The 25,626-nt window shown below is 40.4% G+C and overlaps 1 protein-coding gene across 2 annotated transcripts in view; it reads left to right on the forward strand.

Annotated features, from left to right (window-relative positions):
• The first annotated feature begins 756 nt into the window (after positions 1-756).
• LOC102784913 (activin receptor type-2A) overlaps positions 757-25,626 on the forward strand; it is an 81,966-nt gene continuing 57,096 nt past the window's right edge. For both annotated transcript variants that reach the window (XM_006792846.3, XM_006792847.3), the window contains exon 1: positions 757-1,734. In XM_006792846.3, the coding sequence (XP_006792909.1) occupies positions 1,680-1,734 (55 nt within the window). In that variant the 5' untranslated portion in view covers positions 757-1,679. The remainder of the gene's footprint in view (positions 1,735-25,626) is intronic.

Below are 25,626 nucleotides of genomic sequence, written 5' to 3' on the forward strand. Positions count from 1 at the left end.
TTTTTTTTCTTATTTATACAAAGTCCATTAATAATAATGAAGTCTGGACATCAACATTATTGAAGCAATGTGGGATCATCCATAGTGTAGTGGTTTACAAATTCGTCAAACATGCTAAATATGCCCGGTTCATTTGAGGGAAGAGACAGTAATCTCACAAATCCAGAGTCAAAATCTGCCAACTCAAAGACGTGGAGCTACCCTCCGTGGCAACTCCTTGTGAATAAGGGAGCAGGCAAACGTAGCTCCTTGACAGAAAACAGAACAAAGGGCAGCCAACATCCAAAGAAGAGCTTTGGATGGTTTTCATAAAGCCTGGAAAACTATTCCCGAAAACTACTTCAAGAAATGACAAGAAAGCTGCCTAAGAGAGTTCAAACTGTATTGAAACACAAAAATACATCTGAAGTCAAATCATTTTGAAACATTTTGAGAACTCTGTTAATTTAGGATTTTTTTTTTTTTTTTAGATTTTATAAATAATAATGGAAACAGTCACTTAGTACTCAGGATTTAAATAAATGTTCGTACCAAAGCCTCTTTTTACAGAATTTATAAAATTCATTTAAAAAGGACGTCTAAACATCTATCTAAAAAAGGATAGGTTTTCTCCTTCGGTTGCGTAGTTTTATTTTTTATTTCAGTAAACTAAAATTTCTCTATACAACCGTTTTAGTTCGTTTACAAGCGTAAACGCTGTGGTTTTTATTTTGAAAACCCTCACTGGAAGCTCGTTGTATGAGCTGGGTAAGCCTAACAGGGTGCCAGTGACGCCATCTTGAAATCGTCCCGAGCAGAGGAGGCGAGGAGGAGACGGACTTGGGAAAATCAGCTCGTCCTAAACTCGACAGCTACGTGGATTAACGGCAGCTTCAGCGGCTAGTGCTATCATATGATAGTCTTTCCGCTTGTTCGTTCGAATCTTTTGGACCGGGAACGGTTGTTTGGCCCACTTTGGAGAGGGCTGTCGCAGCGGGAGGGGGGAAAGGCAGTCTGGTAATCGGTTGTTTCCCTGCTGGAGCGGACGGAGCCGTGGTTGTGGCCGGGCAGCCCCGCCGGACGAAGCCTAAAACCTCTGCACGGAATATAACACCTAAGATAAAGCTTTTTAATTCTTTTTTGCAAATAGCGGGAGAGTGGAAATGCTCCCTTTCGACGCAGTTTGGACATTTTGAGAGCTATGCGACGGAGCTCACCGAGGAGAAGTTTGATTGGAGAGCGGAGTGCGTTTGATTTGCAGTCCGATGGATGTTAGCCCTGCCCGGCTGTGGCTCGGGTCTGTGCACCGTTTATCTGAAAAATAGCACCACCGGGCACAGGTGAACAATGCTGCTGCTGCAGACCTGGCAAGTACACGATAACCCCGGCTCTAGTGCCATCACTTCACCCTGCATTGCTTGTGTATAAACCTGGAAATACCAGCGACCATCCCCTCCTCCTTCTCTTCTTCATCATCCTCCCGTCTTCTTTTTTTTGGACTAGTGAGGCTTGCATTACCTGGGATGTTTTGGATGTAGACTCGATCTTGACTTTTTCTAAAAGAAGATGCAATATTTCCAGAGACAACAAGACATTTAATTTGACTCAATCGTTTTGAGATTTTTTGAAATTTTTTCTGGAGCTTTTTGTGCTTTTGTAAAATTCTCTTTCTAGTCAAGAGGATCCGATTCGGATGGAAAATGGGAGACGCCACCAAATTGGCCTTCGCCGTTTTCCTCATCTCCTGCTCTTCAGGTGGGTGTGGAAGTGGGGGGCTATGTATGTTGCGTACGGTCAGCCGTGCAGTGCATAGCTTACTGTTATGTGTAAGGAGTGTAACCTCTTTTAGGCCATCATTGGCGTGCATGCAAACTGCAGGTGAGCCCCAAGATTGAAGGGGGGGGGGGGGGTCAGAGGGCCCTTGAGTGGCTTTTTGTGGGACACAAGGGTACAAATTGGAGTTTTTATGAAGTTAATGAGGGAGCAGCCAGGGATTTGGGTTGATGGAGTGCAAATAAAAGGTAATCAGTCACGATTTTTTAAGGGGGGGGATAGGCTTTGATGTTTAATCGCGTTGGCCAAACTGGATGCATTCTTTCTACATCTACATGCTAAAAGCCATTTTCAGCACTCTGTGTTGGTAGACGACCATTATATGTAGTTATTTCCCCGGGGTGGATGTTTAATGAATGTCAGTGTAGTGATGATAAAGGAAAGAGAGGTCATCTCGGGAGTGCAGGGCATGCTGTTTATGTGGGCGACTGGGAGAAATGCTTCACACTTTACTTTTTTACTTGCCGGAGTATTCTGGGAGCAATTGTTCTTTAGGAAGAGAAGTTGATCACCTTGAAGTGTGTCATTTTAAATCTACTCTTTGGGTTTGGTTTGATAGTACAAAATCCATTGAATTTGTTTTAAAAAAATAGAATTAGAATAATATAGTTTGCAACAAAAATAAAAGAGGAGACAGACAAGCAATTATACAACGTAATAGATGATTAAAGGGTAAAAAGACGGAAAAATCATATGACTAAAAGCAAGGTTACAAAAATGTGTTTTTAAAGGAAGTCACAGATTTTACGAGCCTTATCTGCTCAGGCAGGTTTTAGAAAGCCAAGGGCTCCTGATGGGAGAAGCACCTCCACTTCCTCAGGTGGGGCTCTTTCTAACAATGTGAAGTAGGTTATATAAGGGGGCAGAATTTCTGCTACTTGGCTTTAAGCATGAGTAGGAAAATCTAAAATGTACTGGGAGTCAGAGGATTGGGATGATATGATTCCATCTGTACCAGTAAGAAGCTTCGCTGCTGCGTTTTGAACTGTTTGGAGGTGACAGAGTGGTGTTTCATTTGCAGTAATTTAGCCTGGACAAAGCACAAGAATGAACCTTTTTCCAGCTAATATTTTGTTTAATTTTAATAGTAGATGTTATTTGGAAGAAGCAGGAAAGGGTAACTTTTCTAGTTCAAAGGTTAGAGCTGAGTACGTTTCTGACTGCTGGCTTTAGGGTCCTAGGACACCTTCAGAGTGGTTTGTGTGATTTTTAGATCAGGGAAGAGCATGATGTATGATTTATTTATTTATTTGATGCATTTAATTAAAGAGAAGTGTGTGTTTTAGGGATTTATGGTATCTATTTAAAATCTATTTGTTCTAGGGACAGCATATAAATAGGAACTATAACAGGACCCAAAATCGAACCTTGTGGTATGCCACAGATAATGCTCAATTCAAATGCTAAGAGGGGTCACAAAACTCCAGCTCTACGCTTGTTTTGATCCATCTCCAACATTTATCTTTTGCCTGGACACCTTCTCCTCTTAATTTTGCAAGCAATTAAACCTCAATACTGGTGGAAATATACACATAAATATCTAGTCCTAAACCCCTCCAGCTGGGGATTCAAATATTTAAAAAGCATGAACAGGTCTGTTTGCTTTTACTCCCAATGCTGTTGGCTTCTGGCTTCGTATCATTACTCTGACATGGACTTTATTTAAAAAAAAACAACTTTTAGTATGTTAAAAAAAAATTTTAGCGCTGCTGTCTGTCATAGTTATTATAGAAGGACACTGTTTTTAATTTGAGTAATTTGTGTAAACATAAGTAGGACTCAATATTGCATACATATTAGGCTTATACATGCTATTATCATTGTGCTGATAATTTAAAAAGTAAATTATTGTTATTTTAGTTTTATAATTTGCAATAAAACATGACATAAGTACCAGTTATTAATAAATAAGTCACAGTAAAGGCGTTGGATGTGGTCAAAGGTAGTAAAGTATCTAATTTATGCTTAATAGACTGTCACTATCATTATAAACCTTCAAAAATGACTATTTTGATAGTAAATGTTTGCAACCCCTGAAGTAACCAAGTGATCAAGTAAATCTAGAGTGAACAAGATTTTATAACTTTGTATAACTTGGCCTGGAGGAAGCATATAAATAGAAAATGAGATGGTACCTAAAATGGAACCTTGTGGTTTACCACAGGTAATGTGAGCTGTAGACGATGAGTTAGTTTGACCAGAATCGGTTTATTCTAAAAGATTAGAGGAAAATCATACAAGCAAACACTTATGGTTTAGCACAATCCAGTCTCAAATGCTCCTGTCGGATCTAAAAAGAACTAAAATCATGATCTACCCTGTGGTGTGCAATGATTTTTGACTTGTAAAAGCAAAATATTGAGTAGAAACCACTTTTTCTAAAGCTATAAACTGCACTGTAAGTCTTCACTGAACCACTTCCACCTCCCAAAATGAGCTAATATAGCCTCATATAAACCCTGTGACACTTCTATGACCATGTGAAGTGTAAATACTTGTGGGGAAATTGACACAAGTGTCATAGTAGTTGAGGTTTTGGTGTTGCTAACAAAATAGCACTGCAGTGAGTTTAACTTCCATTTGCAGTTGTGTCACTCGATGTGGTTTGATTGTGGTGTGAGCCTGATGTAACTGGAGCTGACAAAAGAAAACAAAAATTAGGCCCAGAGGCAGAATTTCTTTTCCTGTTGGCTTACAGGATAAACAGAAAATGTTCTAACTTTACTGTTTGTGCGTGTTTGTGCAGCTCCACCGAACCGGTTTTCTCTACAGTTGCTGCCGGCTTACCAAATACTCAGTGTACCTGTGTGAAAGCTGCCCCAATTAACACCTAAGAGAAGTGTAAAATAAACCCTCGTTGCAGCAGAATTGTACTTTCACAGAAATCACCCCACCCCCCACCCCCCTGGGGTGTCTTTTGGGTAGAAATTAAAAGGTTTCTCAAATATGGTAATAGTCGGGGTTGGTTGGAGTTATAAGCCAGGTGCTGCAGGTGATTATTCCACTCACTTATTACTGTCTGAAGTGGGGAAATGAACTAGGTGGAATAATAATCCTCAGTGAAATCGGAGTTGAATTGGCACAGCTCAAGAAAAACCTCTGATAAAGGCAGGGCACTTGGCCTAGAGTGGCTTTTATTTGATGAACATGCCAAAAGAAATGAACAGAGAGAGGTCTCTGTAGCTTTTCAGTGATGTTCAATATGCACCTTTTACCAGCTTCAATTCACTGTGGGATGAAACTGAGAGAAGCAGCTTAAATATTTATCAGAAACTTATTTGGCAGTAGGGGAAACAATCAACTAGTCTGCTCACATAGCCTCTGAAGACAGCCACCATTATTTCAGGACTTCAAGTGTGGACATCCCGTTCTGCCTGCGGGCCATTTAAAAACCCAAATCAACGTCTGACGACAAGGGATGGTTTTGATGTTGCAGTTTTGGGAAATATAATTTCTGGACTCAGCCGAGGCATGTTTGATAAGTAGAGGTCCAAACTGTAGCTGCTTGGTTATGGCAAACAGTCAAAATCCCCATTGTTTAGCTCCATGATGCAGTGGTTAATACACTGGCCTCACACGCAGAAGATTCTTTGTTCAAAACCAGGTGGAGTCACAAATCCTAGTGAGTCTGTAAAAATTGGTGCCGAATCACGTATGCTGTGTGAATTAGAGAGCAGCCGGAAGAAAGTTCCACTTGGGTGTTGGAAAAAAATAGATTTATTAAACCTCAACCCAACCACAGTCTGAGTGGGAGTAAACCTGGACTTTTAGTGAAAGCAAAAGTTTGATATCAAGCATCTGTAATATAAAATGACATTTTGTTTAATTACATTTTAAAGAAAAGCTTCTTGATTGTGGTAAAAAATCCCAATCAGTGGTAAGATTGTCATTATTTAACAGTGGGGTTTTTTCCAGAGACATTGGAAAAATAGGACAATCATTAAACTTAAAAAAAAAAGAAAGTTGCCTTTTTTATTTAAACTCTAACTTTAATTAGAATTTAAAAGAAAAGAAATTAATGTGAACTTGACAAAAGCAAAATTGGCAAAAGCGATGTGCTGAAAGGCAGAACGAGCTTTAATGCAAAACAGAATGTGGCCAAATAATTGTTTTTATCTCGATCAGACAGTTTTTTTTAATAATCATTGAAAGCCAGAATTGTGTTGAAATTGATGAATTGCACAGCCCCAGTAGAAATGTAAGAGAACAGCAAATGGGAAAACCAGTTTTGGAAAATGTGAAAGCTGCAAAGAAATGGAGAAGGGCATACATTTTGCCCTCCAAATTTATTTCACTATAACAGCCTTCTAACTAACAAAGATGTGGCATGCTACCCCAGATTAAGCAGATAAAAGATAAACTGTTAAATGACAGATTGATTTTTTTTAATCTCTTAGTTAAATACTATAGAAATTTGTGGTTTTACTGCAATGCCACAGTAAGAACGAGACTTTATCTGTGGATATCTTATTCTTGAAGGACTGAGTCCAGGTAATGAGCTGCAGATCCTAGGGCTGGGCTATATCATACCGTTCACGGTAATACTGGTGTAATTTTGGGCAACGATAGGAAAATGACATATCACGATAGAATAGGGGTAAAACGCGCATGTGCAGTGCATATGTTTACATACACACATGGCGGCGACGCAGAATGAGAAGAGCGAAAGCGGATCGTTAAATGAAACGGATGAACCAGAATTGGTTTGTAAAAATGCTGCAACTTCAGTGGTGTGGAACTGGTTTAGCTTTCATCCGTCAGATAAACAACAAAGCACTATTTTTGGTAGAGCATGCTAGCGGGCCGCCGTTATTACAGTGATTTTTGGAAAATACGGCACACTTAAAATCAATCCTTCGATTTTTCTGAAAATCGACAGTGCCCCTTATAATCCCGTGTGCCTTATGTATGAATTCTGGTTGTGTTTACTGACCTCGAAATGATTTTATGTGGTACACTCGCTCGAAAATCTGTAAAATGTTTCAGTACGACTTTGACAAGCTACGAAGCCGCACCGCTTGATGGATTGTCGGAGCATTACGGCTATATTGTAGGCAGGAGCCTCACGGAGTGATACATACTGTGCTTCAACATAATATTACCGTATTGTGTGTGTATAACCTCTTTTTAAGTTTTGTAGATATTATACATGGTTATGCTGAGGATATGTCAGCCAATTTCCACTGGAAACGCCTTTTGGTTAAACTGTCAGCAAGGAGTTTGCATTTGCACTGTTACATTTTTATATAACTTTAATGCACATAACAAACAGCTGCTTGTTTAAGTGAAAATACATTGATGGGGTTTTTTGCACTAATAAAGTTGTGGCGTTGTAAAGTATTTTGTCTAGTGTCAATTATATCGTCAGTTATATCATTATGGTGAAATTTCACTTATTTGCTAAAGGACTTCTCAGGGATTAAATGTGTGTTTAAACTTCTTTACACTTGAAAGGAAGGAGAACAACGTGCAACTATGCTATATGCTGTTATGCAATAGTTTTACTGGTCCAACCCACTGACAATAAACACTGAGCTGTATGTAAAAATGCTGCTGTAAAGAAGAACTGAGGCATGACTAAAACAGGGTTTTTTGGGGGATTTTTATATTTAATGCTTTGATGCTTTTATTTTGTAAGGGACCTCAGCAGCTGCTAAGTGTTTCACTGCCAGAGTTGCCTGAAAAGAGTTGATGGGACTTCTTTTTGTTGAACTTAAAGGGCACATTCTGGTAACGCCGCACCACCAACAGCAGCATTATCAGATGAACCTTGAACCTTTGGTCATCTGATGGTCTTCAGGTGACCTCTGCCTCAGATCGCATGTGAGCTTGAACTGCAGGCTTGTAAATATTTACAGTGCTGCAACAGCACATCCAGATCCGGTGAGGCTTACTCTGAACTCTTTAAGTTCAAAGGTGGGGATTTGATTTTTTTAAATTTTTAATTGTTTGTTTTTTTTGGGGTGGGGTGGGGGGGGGGGGGGGGGGGGTGATGTTCCGGGAAAGTGCAAACACATGACTCAAATGATCAAACGATTGTGGTGTGGCCTTCCTAATGCAATCAATTATGCATACTAACAGTAAAACCTACCCTACCCTGTGACTGTCCCTTTATTTCTGGCGAAGCTGAAGCAACAAGAAGCTTCCCTTTTCCTCTCTATTTGTCAGACCTGATGTGACTGTAACTCAGCGAATCAGTCTAGAGCTGCAGAGGTCAAACCCTGTTATTACAGCCATGTTTCTTCAGTAATTTGGAGCAAATGGGTGTTTAGATTTCTCCACCACAGAGGCCAAGAGACGGACAAGTCGTGTCCCGTGCACTGCCTGTACATTTGGCCCCCTGTTTTGTACACTGCAGCAGTTTCACACAGACATTGATCCTCTTGCACACCAGTGTAAGGCTACATCAGTATGGCAAGGATGAAGCAGCTCTGGGTTGTTGTTGTTGTTTTTTTTATTTCCTGTTTCTTTTCTCTTTTCTTTTCTTTTTTTTTTTAAATCCTCAGCAGCAGCACAACAGAGCCGATGATTCAGTTTCAGCTCTGCTGCACATCAACTTAAATCTCAGTTGATGACCAGTCCGGGGTCTCTGTGTCCTGCTACCATTAAGCTGGAGCTGACTAACGTTCACCAGTTGCACTTGAACAGGTCAGGTGGTTCTGCCACCAGATTTGCAGTTACACTCTAAATAGCATTTGTTTGTTTTATTTCTTTTTAGTTGACCCAAACATATGTCCTTGCTGTGAAGGATTCGAAAAGATAGACACCCTTTTCTCAGCTCTGCAAGTAATAATAATTATATAATAATGAATGAGAAATCATAAGCATTCGAGATTTACCTGGCAGATTTATTTTTTTGTTGCTCTCTATCTAATCTCACTACGCTGACATCTTGATGTCTGGTTGGTAGTTGGTAGCCCCGGCATCTTCTCTTACTAGGTATCAGTATCTGCATTTATTCATTGTTTTAATAAGCTCCAATAAATATATTAATTTTAAAAAAATGCACAAACTGGGACTTTTCCATTGTACTGTACAATTTCAGACCTGTAAATCATTAGGATTGAATTGAATTGTAGCAAAGTTTTATTTTATTTTGAAACTTCATACCAAGTTTATATGATTTGATCTAAACATATAGAGACTTATTGGTCTACTTGATTACTAATAGTAGGAACTGGCCTTGAAAAAGCCATGTCAGTTGATCCCTCTTTTGCTGTTTAATCCTTGCTGCCAACCAGGTGGCTGCCAGGCTGAGATAAAAACAGTGGAAAATAGCTGCCTGATCTGTTGGATGTTTCTTTTTAACAACTTAATGACTATTTGAATATCCCAAAATCATGACCATGGCTTGTTTTATCATCACAGTGATGCTCTCTGTGAGGCCTTTAAACCTTTAGATCTTTATAGTTCACTCAGTTAAACACAATTCAACTCATTTGGCGTTCCTTTCCAGGCACAGTTAATCATTAGATGTCGTGTGAAGTGTTAAATGTTAAACTGAAGACTCCAAAAAAACACTTTAGGTAGGAGGGGGTAAAAATCCAATCATGGAAAGTAAAGACTAACGGTCCCAGTAGCAGACTGAAACCATGAAATGTTTACTCGTGCTCACTGAGCTGATTATTTACTCTGTAACCGGTTAAAAATCAGTGAAGTGCACTGAATCAATAGTTAAGCCAAAGAGTGGAAAGTGAGAATGATAGTGTAGCTTTATTGTGGTTTGGCTGAAGACGTTCCTGTGTTGTGCTGAAAGCTTAACAAAGCTACAAACTAAATTAATGAAAAACTTAATTTTCCATTCGATTTAAACCTCTTGCATGTGACTAAACCCCCCTCTATCTTTGCACTGCAGTGCTTTGGCTGCTTCCCCGAGTGGTCTGAGGCCAGCCATCAGCTCTGTCCCATTTTTTTCCCTCTTCCTATCTATTTCTAATATGTTCTCTTGCATTATGCATTAGGCTTCGAAAGCACAGGTGTATTTGTTAAGGCCAGATGTAGCCTCTATTTCCCATTGGGCCCAACTAACCGGACAACCTCCTTCCAAGGCCGTGTATCATTCTGTGCTTTAACAAAAACAAAGCGCTGCACTAGCTCGTGTTCACCGAGGTAAAATGTTGACCCAAGACAGCATGTTGCCAAACATGGCTGGGGAAATTATGACCCTTGACCAGTTGGCTAAATTTAGCCTGTATCCAGGTGTTTCATGCTTCTGTACACACTGGATTGTGGGTGGCGTATGCAGTCTGGTAATTGCATTTCTGAAGTGGACGGAGTGAAACTTACTTAAGCATGCATTGTCAGTGAGGAAATTGCAATGAGTCAGTCGTGTTCATCACCACATATGGTTAAAATAATATGTTAAAAATGTTAAACTGTCAAATGGCAGCTGCTCACACACTGAACCTACAGTGTTAACAACATGTATAACCTGAGTATTACTTTGGTTTTAGTGTACATGAGAGGCCCACATTGATAGGATGACATTTTTGTGAGGAGTTGATGGACTTTATTTCAAAAGTGAGAGTGAGTCAGTCAGTAAGTGGTCATTTCTCAGTGAGCAGGGTCACTGTTGTGAAAGGGCATGTTTTATCGTAACTAGTCAATGGAAGAGAGGGGGGGGGGGGGGGGGGCAAGAAGCAGAGCTCCCGGTGAGACATCAACCAGGATTTCCTGCCTGTTAACCCTGGAGATTATTCACTATTGTTCACTGAGCTAAGATAAATTCTTTATTTATGGTCAAAGTTGGGAAATTCTTTTATGTTGGCAAAAACGAAATTAAAACCCAACTTTTAACAAGTTAAATTATGTTGAATTATGTTATGTTATCTTTAAGAATAAATATGATAAAACAGACTTGTTCAATAAGGTTAAAAAAATTCCTAAAATCAAGCCGTGGTTGTGGAATAAGGAAAAACATAATGCCTCCACTTTATGATTTCTCTTAAACTCCGATCAGTGAAAGTTATCGCTGTTATTTTTCATGAGGCCGACGTTAAATAAAGTAAATGACAAGTGAAAGAAAAAAAACAGTGCAGATTATCTTTGCAAAGTTCACTTGTTCTCTGGTTATTTATATGTTGGCAAAGTCTGCACGGTCATTAAACTCCAATGAACTTAAATCAACATCAAACTTGATTATATTTGTGAGCAGCGAACGCCACAAGAAAAATAACTAGTTTGAAATCTTACAAGGACGTTTTAAGAGATTTCAAAAGCCTCCCTAAAACCGACTCACCACATAAATGACTGTGTAAACTTTGACTCCAATTAAATATCATCAAAACAGCATGATTACTATCTGGGGGATTTTCTTTCTCCTGCTGCAGGAATTTGTTCCAACCTGCTCCCACTGTTGTCGGACTGAGTATTGCCACACAGAGCTGTGCAGTCAAAGTGTTTAAAGTAGTATGCAAATGATTTCCTCTAATGTACTGTTCTCACCCTGGAGTAGTAAATACTCAATACTGAAAACAGTTCTTCTAGTGTTTGTAGAAAGAGACTGAGACAACCTCCATATCATTTCTTGCAAATATCTACCATTTTATACTCTACCTGATGTATCGTAGGAGACAGGTGGGAGGAAGAGGCCGCCGGGTAACTGAAAGGTCGCATGTTCAACAACCGCTGCAGGCTTTCATCCTGTCAGCGACAAAAATGCAGCCCAGTTTGAGGTCAAATGGGCCAATCCATTGAAACCATAATACCCTAAACCCCACAATCTTTTAAGAGGAAAGAAGTACTTTGTGAAAAGTGATCCAGCACTGCTACTTATTTATTTATTTATTTTAAATATGCTGAAACTGTGTTGATTTTCCTCACTCACCACAAAATTTGCCAGACAACAGTTATAATTTGTAGAGGAAACTTTTCAGAAAACCGTTGAAGAACAGTCTGAGGTTTCTTTAAGAAACAGCTGCATTTTCAGTGATCTGTTGTAGTTTTTGCACATTTATTTAAGCTTGAAGTAAATGTAGTGGAGCGTTTTGTTTAAGTGACCGCCCTTACTTGTACATTACAAATCATAGCTTGCAGTGAAAAAACAGAAATGCTACACATGAGAGTTTTTGTAACTAAACAATAAAGTCTTTATGATTCAAAAATCTTGTTTATACAATGCTCAGCATAACATATTTCCCCAGTAGACCTTTATTTGGCCACAGAAAAGTCTGTTTGATTACTTCGTATGCTGCTAGCTTAATATACAAGAACCTTATTATAATGCATGAAATAAAACTTGTTCTGCACAATCAGGAGTTGATCATGCCGAAAGTTCTTATCTATATCAGATATTTGGATGTCATCAGGTTGCTTAGCAACCAGCTAGCACAATGATAAATGATAAAAGCAACTGCTTTTATCATGTAGGTAAATTCAGCACCTTTCTTATACCTTAAACGTCTTGACAAAAAATGTCTCATTTATGTCCAAAACAGTTGAATTATACAAGAGATTATGATGTTTTTATGTTGCATAGCAGCCACCTGGAAACAGGCTAAAATCACCTTATTTTTAGCATATGAACAGGACCTAGCACCTCTATATTTTCCTAAATGTTATTAAATGTATCTCTCAATATTAGCTATTTCTGGATAAATCGGTATTGGCAATTGTTATGTTATGGTCAATGAATGAAAATTTTAAAAGTGAAGAAGATGTAGGAGAAACACCGTTCAATCCTGAGTTGAGTGTTGACGTTGCAACCAGAGGGCAATCTGCAACTCTTCTGTTCATAATAACCTGCTGATCCAGGCTGAGTGGAGATGACTAATCCACAACTTGCTGTGACAATTAAAAAGATTATTTTTTAAACTGCGTAAAATCTGTTTGTGTTTTCATGTATCTGCAAGAATAAAGGTATTTTCCAACATATCTGATTTTTATAACAACAATTTATTGGTCCTAAAAATCCTATTGCAGTCAAGTTACAGTAATTAATGACTTAAAACACTGGGGGCAGGTGCTGGCCCCCATTCTTTATGTTTGCCACATGTTATTTACAGTCACGGAGGATGAGAGCTAAAAGCTTATAATGCAAATCCAAACTGAGTGACCCGTAGAATGGGAAACCAGCAAATTAAATTGACTCGAATTAAAACAAATGAAAGGCAGATGGAAGTTCAGGATTGCCGCATCACCTTTAGTGTGGATATTTCATGATATGGGAGTCTCTGAATCCAGCTATCCTTAAATAGCGTCTCAGTCTAGACCACTTGATGTGCCGGTACCCCAGAGATCGGTCCAGAACAGTCTTTTACTGTAATTAATGCATCCTGCAGATGTTGCTTTATGTGCTTGGGAGAGTTTCAGTCTAGACAGGCTGGCTGCTCAGACGGAGAGGCCCGGCTTTGATCCTTGATTAAAAACTGCGAGCTGTACATTCATCATGCTCTTGTTTCAGGCTCTCTCAAGGGTCCTCGCCTGCTTTACACTTAACACAACCTCCTTCCTCCTCTTCCTCCTCCACCACCTCTTCGGCCGCCTCTTGCCAAGATTCCTCACTGTCGTGAAGGTCGCTCTAACTTCTTATCACCACAAAACCACCAAAGGGTAACGGTGACCCGGGGACTCGGTTGGCCCTGGTTGAACGCTGCTCAGTTGTAATAATGCGAGCTTGTCATCCTGCCTTTATTGCTGCTGTCACTTTGCATCTTGTAAAACTCAAAAGCCATTTAGGCTGCGCGGAGCTGCAGAAGCAGGACCATGACGTCTAAGTCGACCTAGTAACAGTCGTTTTTTGTTTTAATTGGGTCTAATGGTCTTTCGTTATTTGTGTCTGGTTTTAGGTGGTTGTTTGTGAAAGCAGCACACGTCACCGCTTAAAGAATTAATTCTTACACATCTGGATTTTTCTGGATTGCATCTGGATTTTTATACCTCAGATGTGTTTGAGAGAGGTTTCTGGCACTAATGTGCATGATTGGATGATGATTTATATAAAAGGTGAATTAAAACCAATAATAACAGGTGGTTAGTTTGTGATATTACTTATTACTCTGACCTAAACTTATTGCTCTTGTATTGAAGTTTGTGTCCAAGTGGCAGGCGGGTCATACGTTGGCCTTGACACTTGACACACTAGCATTAGCAATTTCTAGCCTATAGTCCATGTCACTTTCTCTTGTATTTTGATTAAAGTGAAGATTTAATATTGGGTGGGCCCCTGGGATTTTCTTCTAGGATGGTCTGTACAGCACAGACAGTCATAATTCAGTCATATACCTGTATAACCATGCATGTGACAAATAAAGGATCTTGAATCTTCTAATCAGGTATTTCCATGAAAATACTCCCAAAGCCTCCAGCAGCACAGACACAGTGAAGAGGTCCAGTTCAATTACTCAGATTAGCAGGGCTGATGCCGAGCAGCTCCATCTGTCAATCAAAGGAGCCACACCCCTAAACTACAGTAGAGCATAAAGGTGGGGAAACTGCCCATGGAGGAGGCTACAAATGTGTCTATTTCTGCTGTACAGTTGGCCATTTCCACATAGGAGACTATGGATTGACTCAACTTTCGAGCCTCGAGTGGCCACTAGAGGAACTGCAGTATTTCACACTTGGCTGTGGTTTCATTTCCGAATCTCTGAGGGGGTTTTTTTGCGTACAGCTCCATGTAACTGTTGTTTCTGAGACACTATTATGCCATGCGTACAACAGACGGCAGCGCCTTGCCTTTCTTGCTCCCTCCTCATTCGTACAGTGACTCGATGTGGATGAGCAAGCTTTTAAAACGAGACAGGCAACGGCGCCGCTCTGCAGAAAACGGGCAGTGGCATGTTGGCACTATAGCCACTCAAGTGAAGTGTCGCGCAGCCACTCTGTACTGCCACACTCTGCAAACATGGAGCAAAGTGTCACATGTTTGTTATCAAAGGGTGTGGTTAAGGGTTTAAGGTTGCCTATTAACACACACACACACACACACACACACACACACACACACACACACACACGGCCAGCGTTTAATCTTGTCCATTAGACTCTCCATCCATAGTTCAGACCTCCTGGTCAACTTGTGTTTTTCTGTGTGTGCGGCAGGGATTATTATGTTCATCAGTTGTGTGAAATTGTGTTTTAAAGTATATTTTGGCAGTAGAAGACGACCTGTGTGCGCGAGAGAGCCAAAGAGAGGACAGATGATCGCTCTCTAAATCTACACCTGTGACACAACAGACATGAAGGGTAAGGAGTGAGGAGAAGCAGGGGCAGAGAGTTCAAGACTGGTTGCTAAATACTGCTGCTTTTTTTCCCCACCTTAGCTACAAGGCCTTTCAGCTCTTGTAGCCGATTGAAGAGGGATTTGTTCAGTCTTGAAACTCTCACTTTTTCCCCTCCCCCTGACAGGAAAGCTTTTTTTTTCTTTCCTCAGTAGGGCTCTGCTTATCACTGACTCATCATGATTGGTATTGTAAACAAAACCATAAACCGCTGCAGATACATTATGGCTCTTCTCTGCATCGCTTACTGCACCTGTAATATAATCTCAATCAGAAAATACACGAGTGTTCGGGGGGGGGGGGGGGGGGGGGGGGGGGGTTATTTTGGCCACGCTGCCTTGTGACCGCTGTGTCGTTAGTTTGCTTGAAATAGCGGCGAGTCAGGGAGGTCGTTGGTCAGTGGCGGGGGGTCGGTGGATGGGCCATGTGAGGTGACTCAGAGCAAGGCAGTGCGGTAGTTATACGCACTAGCAGCACCAGCCACTGCCTGTGATCCAGCGTGGGCTAACCGTGTCTAGGTCCCCTGAACGGCCTTTATATGAGCCACAGCCCAGTTTGAAATGTGAGAGCCTTTTAATCACATCTGCAATCATCACACGAGCACAGAAGCATCTTCTGTGTGTCTACATTGAGTCATTTTGACCTTCTGATGAGTTTACTTACTGAAAAGCATTCTCTCAAAGCTTCTGCTTTAAGCTCTTTTCTACTAATGGTGAGATAGAAGACAAGTTGAGGATAAGAAATAATACTAAAGAAGACCTTTTCAAATCATGTGCCTTTGTTATGTTGAGTTTCTTTTTAAGATGCAAATGTTTTCAGGGCAAAAACAAACAAACAAAAAAACCTGGTTGGAAAAAAATACTTTTTAACAGCATAATCTATTTGATTTTATTTCAGACTACTAAAATGTATCGTATTTTATTGGATTAAGATGTATAAAAGTTTAAAAGGGCACCGGGTCACAGTTGGGCTGGAGCTTATCCCAGCTATCACAGGGTTAGACAACCAGACAAGCATTCACATCACACAGATCACTAATTAACCTAACATCCATGTTCTTGGACTGTGGGAGGAAGCTGGGGTAGCTGGAGGAGATGTATAGAAAGACCTCAGCTAGCTGACGGATTCAACCCCACGACCTTCTTGCTGTGAGCCGACAGCAGTAACAACCGTGTGCCCAAAAGGCGGCCATGATGGCTCTCATTGAGGAGTATATCAAGCGGGGCGGCCACTTAACAGTGAGCCCTATGGAGAAAATGGAAAGAGAGGACAGTTTATATTCTTATTTATTAAAATATAAAAAATCTTTAAGAATTAAGAGTTTGAGTTGCTGTAAGTGACCTCTGCAGTACATTTGCGGCCCATACTTGGAGACTCCCTGCTCTGTATGTTACTGACATTACTGACATCGACTGACATTTACTTATCACAGTTACATCTTCTTACTGTTGGCAGCACAGTTTTAGGTATTTAACCGTTCAGAGCTGGACTGTATCAGTGATTTTAATGTCATTTATTACAGGGTGTGGCCAGCTCTTTTCCATATAGCAGTGTCCACACAAAAGGTCGGAAGCCAGTATGCTAATGCTACATCTTTGGGTTTTTTATGATGCATTCTGGGCCTTTTTGCCTTTTTACCTTTCTTATAAAGTATAGCACAGAGTGTAGACAAATTGGAGAGAGAGTGGTGGTGAATGAATCCGTGAACTTAAGGACTGCAGCCATCTGTAAACACCACAAGCCAAATTCACGGTATACCTGTTCTTATCTGTGTACTTGTTTGTTTGTTTTGTTATGTTATCCAACAACTGTACGTGCATGAAATAGTGATACAAAGACTAACTTTCAAACTATTTTCTAGTCACAGGTGATTTTGAATGTTTTCATGTGTATTTAAAAAAACATTTAGAGAGGAAGTTTGAACCCACATGCGGCGAAAGCATCCTGTTAACAGCTGCGATGATGCCTCACAGCTCTTCAGAGGTCTTACACTGGTGACATGTGGAGCCATGCTGACATTAAAGCATGCAAACATGCTCTGATAGTCATCAGACTAACTTGATGAGCTTGCAAAGGGCCTGTTTACCCCATATAATGTGTTGCTTTGACTCCTAAAAGTTTTTTAATTTTAATTTTTAAATACAGTCGTTTTATTTTACCCTGCAACTTTTTTTACCCCCAAAAATACTAAAAGTACTAAGATGGAGCACAGCTCACTGTGTTTTGTTGTGCGCACTTTACTCAGTAATGCTCACAAGTAAAAGGTAGACTTGTATGTTTTGCCTACAGGTTTTACCTTTCAGGATCTTCACGGGAGAGGAGGATGGGGAAATTTCTCAGAGAGAATTGGCCTTGCAAAGAGTCAATCACGTCATTCATATATATATATACATGTATACATATATACATTCATATATATATATATATATATATATATATATATATATATATATATATATATATATTAGGGGTGCAACGATACAACAAAATTCACGGTTCGGTTCGGTTCGATACGTTGGTGTCACGGTTCGATATTTTTTCGATACAAAAAAAATGTTCATGCCTTTTTATTAATTTGTCATTTATTAAATTTTCACGGCACATTCTGCACCACATCTCTGTGCGTTCATCATTTGTTTGAAGCCAGCTCACCTCCTGCAACCACTTTTCCGAGAATACGTGCTTCTTTTGTGGTTCGGACTCCTTCTGACATTTCTTTGGAGGTGGAGGAACATCACAGTAATTGCTTAAAGGAGCTTCTTCGACATCTTTAAGAGTTCTAAACAAATGTCTGTCCTCTTCCTTAAAATCTTATGTACGCAAACACGCATTGCAACTTCTTATCTTGTGCGGGTTTTTATTTTGACAGCGAATGCGCACCTGCGGACCACTTATGTGCAGCCCTGGTTATTTAGCTCGTCATATTGCAGCCACAGAAATTCTTTTGTCCATGAAACCATAAAGCTGCACTTTCTTTTTGCCTTATAGTTTGATTTGTCATAACCTTTCCGTTTTGTCACTTCTTCACCCTGACCTGTCTTATTTGGCTCAGCAGAACTAAAATATATATCCTGCTGCTTTTACACACGCACTAACATAACGCTCAGCGATTCTCTGCGCGATCAACCTCTCACATGTTTAAGCTGCAGGAGATTTCACTTGTCATGTTTGCATAGTAAGCTAACGATTGGTAAGACGATGTCAGAGGAATTGGTGTGCAAATTATCATCACCCACCAATCAGTGCTGTCGCTCTCTATACACAGTTCACGCGATTGCAAAGTGAAAGCAAAAAACAAGCGCAAATTCAAACGCGATTTCAGTATGTCACATATTGACAGTGGCTCACCGATGCCAATGACATAATTACCCAGCTACATTTCCGAAAGAATGCAAAAGCATTGACATATATTTTTCCTTCCTACGATAGGCCGACGGGCAGGGCAGAGATAGATTTTGGTAGCCCGACTGGAAAAAAGCCCTAGGACGTCGGGCTAGCGATTTTGCGAGCCCTGTATCTGATTGAGGAATCACTCATCTTTGGAAAAGAGAGTTTATTATGGAGAAATGTCTCTTTCCAAAATAAAAGCTATACTATACGCTTCTTCTGGGCTATATTCTCAGCAGCATATTAAACATATCAGGTCCCCATAAGGAGAATCATGTGCTAACGGCTGTCTAAATGACTCGGGAAAAGTTTGTAGCATGCGTGCTTGTTTTTGTCTGCTTCCACTTGTCTTTGCACTAGGATGATGTCTGAGTAAATGTGCAGTCATATTCGTTGTGTTCCCACTAGTGCTGTCAGCCTTAATCTGAAATGACGTTAAGGTCACAACACGGCAAATCTCCGTTAACGAGCTACCGCGGATCGCCTCATGAGTGGGGCTGGAAGACGTCAACACATTAACGAGCTAACTGCGCTAACACACTAGTTCCCACCAATTGAGCATTGCTGGCACATCCAACATACTGTTTTACTTTAGTCCATGACACGCTTACCTTCAGGGTCATACGTCACATGAAAACCAAAATAGTTCCAAACGCCAGATCTGAATGAGGGTGCGGGAGGTTCAATTTGCCATGTTGCAACGAGCTTAACTTCTGTCTAGCTAGCTTGCCCTGCGCTCAGTGAATCTGTGTTCGACTACTCCGCCTAGGCTGCACTGTCGAGCGCAGATCCACTGAGCGCTCAACACAGACAGCATCGTCAGAAGGAAAGTTGATAAAATAAATTAAAAATGTTGTATCGTTCGATACATATGCGTACCGAACCGAAAGCACTGTATCGAACGGTTCGATATCGATACGAGTATCGTTGCACCCCTAATATATATATATATATATATATATGTATATATGTGTATGTGTATGTGTATATATGTGTGTATATGTGTATACGTACACATATATATACATACATATACACACATATATATACATACATATATATATATATATATATATATATATATATATATATATATATATATATATATGTGTGTATACGTGTATACGTGTATATATATATGTGTGTATACGTGTATACGTGTATATATATATGTGTGTATACGTGTATACGTGTATATATATATGTGTGTATACGTGTATACGTGTATATATATATGTGTGTATACGTGTATACGTGTATATATATATGTGTGTATACGTGTATATATATATGTGTGTATACGTGTATATATATATGTGTGTATACGTGTATATATATATGTGTGTATGTGTGTATACGTGTATATATATATGTGTGTATGTGTGTATACGTGTATATATATATGTGTGTATGTGTGTATACGTGTATATATATATGTGTGTATACGTGTATATATATATGTGTGTATATGTGTATACGTGTATATATGTATGTATATGTGTATACGTACACACACATACATACATACATACATACACATATATATATATATATATATATATATATGTATGTATGTATATGTATGTGTATATATATATATATATATATACACACACACGTACGTAAACATACATATACGTACACGTATACGTATGTATACGTGTACGTATGTATATGAAAGTAATAAAAACTAAACTGTATATAAATATACAGTTTATAAATATATAAATAAATAATATGTGCAATGGCTCTTCTGCCTCCTGCCTCTCCCCCCTCCTCTAGTCTTCGCTCATTGATTGCTTGTTTTATAGAAATGAATTGAAACGCCCGTGCTTGCAGGCTTGCCGATATTGCAGCATCACTGCAAACTCAATAAGCAGTTCAGCTTTAAGCCCAAGTGGCACTTAACATACCCTTCAAATAAATCCAAACATTTCAAGCACAGAGAGGGTGGGGGATCGGAGGGGAGCAGCAGGCTGGTGGGGTGAGGTGGGGACTTTGGCAGATCCTTCTGCAGAGAGATAACAAGGCACTTTTAAATTGCTCGTCCTGTAAAGAATGTACGGCACGCAGAGGCTGACCGCACAAGAGACACTGGGGCTGCCGCACTGGTATTTGCTCCTACAGCCTGCCACCACTCAAAGCTAAGGAGACCCAGGTGCTCCCCTGACCTGTCCGACGGCGGACTCCATCAGCGCTAATTGAGGCAGAGACTGCCGGGCTCGGGCATACCAGCGAGGATTAAAGGGATTGGATTCAGTTGCTGAGTGCGGTGGTTTTTAATGCCCTCCCCCTCCTCCCCAACCGTGGAAAGAGTGCGGTCTTTGTGACCGGCTCGCCCGAGCCAACCCAACCACCCCTGCCGTGTCACGACACCATCTGATTGAGCATTAACACAGGTCTCCAGCAAGATCTCTGTAAAATTACTGTCTACTGTAAAATAAATAAGTAAAAGAGCGGTTTTATGCAAAGACCAGACATTCACCTCCCTATTTATTCAACCGCTGCCGCTCCTGCTGCTGCTGGAAATTAAATGAATGCAATTATATAACTTTCCTTCCCAGCTTCTCTAATTTGACATAATTTCACATGCAAAGAACAAAGCTCGTCATCTTTCCTGTCATTTCTGCAATTGTCACCTATTTGAGGTTAAAAATCAGCACAGGAAATCTCATGAAGCAGCTCCATTAGCAGTGGCTCATCACACTTTGTACAGTGTTTTTTTTTTGTTTTTTTTATAAATAAATAAATAAAACACTCTGCTGCCAGGGCTCTGAAATTGTGCATAATATCCATACTGTGAGGTGGTAACCTCACCGTGGGACGATGGTCTCCCATGCCGCCCCTGCTGCCTAATGCCTGTGATAGTGGAGCGGCTATAAATGGTGGAAAAAATCTTTATCCGAGCCGACCAGGAGCTGCCCCAGAGGCAGGCGGTGGGATGCATTTCTAACTGGCAGTGCCCACGTTTTTGGAGTCAGGGAGAAAGATGGGATGGTGGATATGGAGAAGTAGCACTACGTTTAGTTTGTTCAGGTACTTGTTTGTTTGTTTTTTTTGTTTTTTTTTATTTTGCTCAGCAGATAAGGTCTCAGACTCAGGATTTTTGATGGCTCTACTTCCACCCCAAGACCACGGTTCAGCAACCTTTACTATCAAATCAAAGGAGCCATGAACTACTTGTTAAGTACAGCTGAGCCTACAAGGATCTTTACAAGTCTTTACTACATGCGACTACTCTGCAGTGGGCTATTTATGATTATTAGGGACTTTGCATTTCCATTACTGTAATTTTAAGTTGTTTTAGTTACATTTTGGAAATAATATAATGATAATATAATAAAAATAATAACATTTGTTCAGGCAGAAAAAAGGAGGAAAGCACAACATTTGGTCAAACTGAGACTGTCAAACTCAGACTTGATATTTTCACTTTTAACTGCTACAGTTGCTTTGCATGATTCAAAGTTAAAAAATGATCCTTCTTTATCTCTGTGCAACTCCTGAGTGTAGCTCCTGCAACCCCTTTAAAGCAGTCTTTCCTCTTATTGGCTGCTCGTCGTGAAAAGGTTTGAAAGTCAAGCAGGCGGGGCTTCATGGTCCCCCTCTCTGACCTCAGAGATCCGAGGGTAGAAAAAAAACTGTCTGAAACTGAGCTTGTTATTGTTGTTGTGTCCTCCATAGCCACTTATAGTGGTGCTTAACTGAGTTAGCACAGGTTTTATTTTTGTTTCATTTTGACTTTTTTTTTTTTTTTTTTAATCAGTTTAGTTTTTATTCGTTTCAGTGTTACTTTTACTCTTTTTGATTATTATCTTAGTTTGGGTTAACTACAATGACCTTGGCACTTGAAAAAGAGTTGAAATTAGGAAACAATGCAATGAGTTTTAATTTTTTCTCAGTGAGTTGTGATGTTTTTTTAAGGCTGTTGCAGTATCTCTCTCTCTTTAATATGAGCTCCTGGACTGATTACGTCACCTAAATGATGCCACCAACACCGACACGATGGTACGCTCGTGCCTTCAAGTCCAGTCTCGCCCATCGAGTGGGCCACGTTCCAAAAACCGAGATATGGCGTTGTAACAGGAGATTGGAAAATAAGGGTCTTTTAATATAAAGTAGGTCAAATAGTCTGTGAAAAGTTCCCACTAGAGTCACCTGGATTTTTTAAACAATAACCTTACTATATTTAATAAAATCATGCAAAATTTTACCTTCAAATAATGACTAGAGGTCCTGGAAGTACATGGGGCTGGTGAGTAGAAATTTTGTGCGTGTGCATTTTTGAGCCATCATAAATTCATTAGTACAGAGGGTTCTTTCAGGGCTGATACACACTTTTAAAAACACATTCAAGCTGTTTAACAACTGCAACTGAATCGGTTTTACACCCTTGCCATGTGCCACAATCTGACAGCAAATCGTCTCAGCATCATAGCTATACACTCACTCATTTTCCATGTGGACTTTTTTGTTTTTCCTCTATTAACGTAGTCATAAAAGATACCTATTTGATAAAGTACCATCAGAGGAAGAGCTGCAGCTCAAAACAAGACCTGACGGCTTATAAAACCTTTTCTGCCTGAACCCAACGCGACCTCGAAGTCATGTCAATTCTGTTTATTTCTCTGTGTGCATGTCTAAACTGGACTGGCACTCGTTGTGCTCCCTGCTTATTTCACTGCTCTGCTGCACAACTTTGGAACTGCCTCTGCTCCACGTGCATGGCTTTTCGCGGCAGAGTGTTCAACACCGCTCACGATTAGAAGTTTTTTCTCCGACATGTAAAAGCTGCATTTAGTCGTGTCTTGAGTCAGTTATCTTGGGAGGGAGAGGAGTGTCAGGTTGCATCAGGAGCAAAAAAAGAGCATTGCCGGGAAGCCAAGAGGCCAGCTCTGCAGACGGCGTTTTGACCTGTGGTCTCAGCCCAAACGTCTTTATTCAAAGCCCATCGCTCATGCTGAGTTTCTTTTTTCTTTTCTTTTTTTTACATTGCGGGTCGGGCTGATTCCCACACAAACCAGCGCCCCAAACGCCCATACATCACCTCCAATCTATTTCATCTGGGCTGCGGACGCAGATGATAAGTTGATCCTTAGAACAAATTCCATCATAACGAACAATCCCCGCTGCTGGCAGGCACACAAAAAAAGCCTTGATGAATGAGTTGTTTACCTACTTCAGTGCACGCAGTGCTGAGCGCAGGCCCGGCCCGCCAAAATGCCACTTCATTATGAGGCTGCAGAGCAAGAGTGCAGCACAGCCTGCCCCTGTGACCAGGGCCTCGCACACAGGAAATTGGATATTAGTTCCTGTATTCCTCAACAACAGTCGTCAGGCAGAAAACGCTCGGATGGGCTGTTCTTGAGTCTGAAATGTCACATTTAAACGCCGTTATTGTCCACTGATGACAAGCTCAGGTCCCAGGTTTCTTTGTTTTTTTTGTTGTTTTTTGCCATATTTCTGCCCTCCACGACCCAGAGATTACACGTCCTCCGCCACGATATAGGTTGAATCATTGTGGTGTTAACACAACTGGCAGCGGCAAGGAGCCAAATATACATTCATTTTTATGAAGTAGTGGCATGTTTTCCAAACTGTGAGGCTGAAATGTGGCCCGTTTGGCAGATGTTGTTGTTGTTTTTCCCTTGCCTTTTTTCTTTAAACTGTAAGTGTTGCTCTTCAAACTCAGAGGGACAAAAAGGCCTCCTGCCACGCAAGCTCAAGGACTTTAAATTAATCAAACACTTCATGGGTTTCACCAGCCGGCAGAGAGAACAAAAAACCTCCGGGCGTTGGCTGGCTTCCTGCCAGAGTGGCTCAGTCGAAATTTCTCTAACATTTGGCAGGTGGTTGGTGGTCATTTCCCACCCAGCATGCACCTCGCTGGCCTGGCGACTGATTGCACCAGAACTATCTCGCTTTGCTAATAAAGAGATATGTGCCAGTTCTCGGGATCCTATGTATCCCTCTCTGGACATCTGGGGAGCCAGTTGAGTAACAACGTGCAGTAAAAGGAGAGGAAATACAAGGTTAAAACCTTTTTAACGTGTTTCACAACTGTTCCTGTAAAAAGTTAATGCTCCGGAGGTTATGTTCTGAGCAACAACAGCAGATCATTTCGAAGAATGCAGCCTTCTCATTGATTTCAATGAAAAAGAAAAAAATCAGTCATCCAGCAAAAATGTGGAGTCTGGCTCAACTTCTGCTGCTAAACAATAAGTCGGCATCCAGCAAAAATAGTTGATTGTTGATAAATCAGAAACTGGAAGGACTGAATTCCTGGAAAATACAGGCTGTTCAGTTGTGTTTGTCGTCTGGCCTGGGACATTTGTAATCTCTCTGGCAGAAAAGTTACAGTTACAGTCTCATAAAGTATATCCCAATGCATCTGTAGATTCTGTCAAACAATTAAATAAAGTTGCATATCGTGGAGACCATAAGGTTGTCTAATTAGGAACTAAACCCTGTAGATGGGTCTTGACTGAAGCCTAACTAAACAGTAAAGCCCAAGTCATACAGGCCTAGAGACTGGTCAGCAACAAACTGCGTGTTCTGAGGAATTTTTTATTTTCCAACTGTTTGGCCAGTGCTTGCGGGAAGTACAACTGTCGATATGTGGAATTGGTTGCAAAGGTGGTATACTGGAGTTGTTGGGGCCTTTCATTCACATAATAGGCAACCAATGACATAAACAATGGCACACCCGAAATCTTCTTGCTGTTGCTTTGGTCACTAGGACCTTATCAATCCCTGCAACCTCCAGCAACCACTCATCAACCACTTGAGGAACATACATTTTTCTCTAGTAAGAGGAGATTGCCAGGGGATCAGTGACCAGCTTTTTGAAGTAAAGAAACAGGGAGTTATGCTTGTAAAATAAGATCAAATTAGAGTGTAATTACTGCTCAGCCGTACATGACGGTATCTCAATTTCTCACATTTGCATTGCTTCAGGCACAAAAGTGCATTTTATTGGATTCATTTTAATTCAGAACTAGATTGACTGAGTCATTAAAACTGGTCCATTTTACCATGTTGAACAGCCACCTGTGGAGCCTTTTCTTATAAATATGATTTACTTACACGTGGTTATACGTTTTCTCATTGCCTTCTGCATCTTCCTGCTGCAACTCTCAAACTCAATGTCTCTCATTTGTGTGCGCCTAAAGTGACCTTTTGGCCTCCTGACAAAAAAAGATTGAAT

Source organism: Neolamprologus brichardi, chromosome 23, assembly GCF_056152115.1.
Source record: "Neolamprologus brichardi isolate AB-2024 chromosome 23, ASM5615211v1, whole genome shotgun sequence".
Lineage (NCBI taxonomy): Eukaryota > Metazoa > Chordata > Actinopteri > Cichliformes > Cichlidae > Neolamprologus > Neolamprologus brichardi.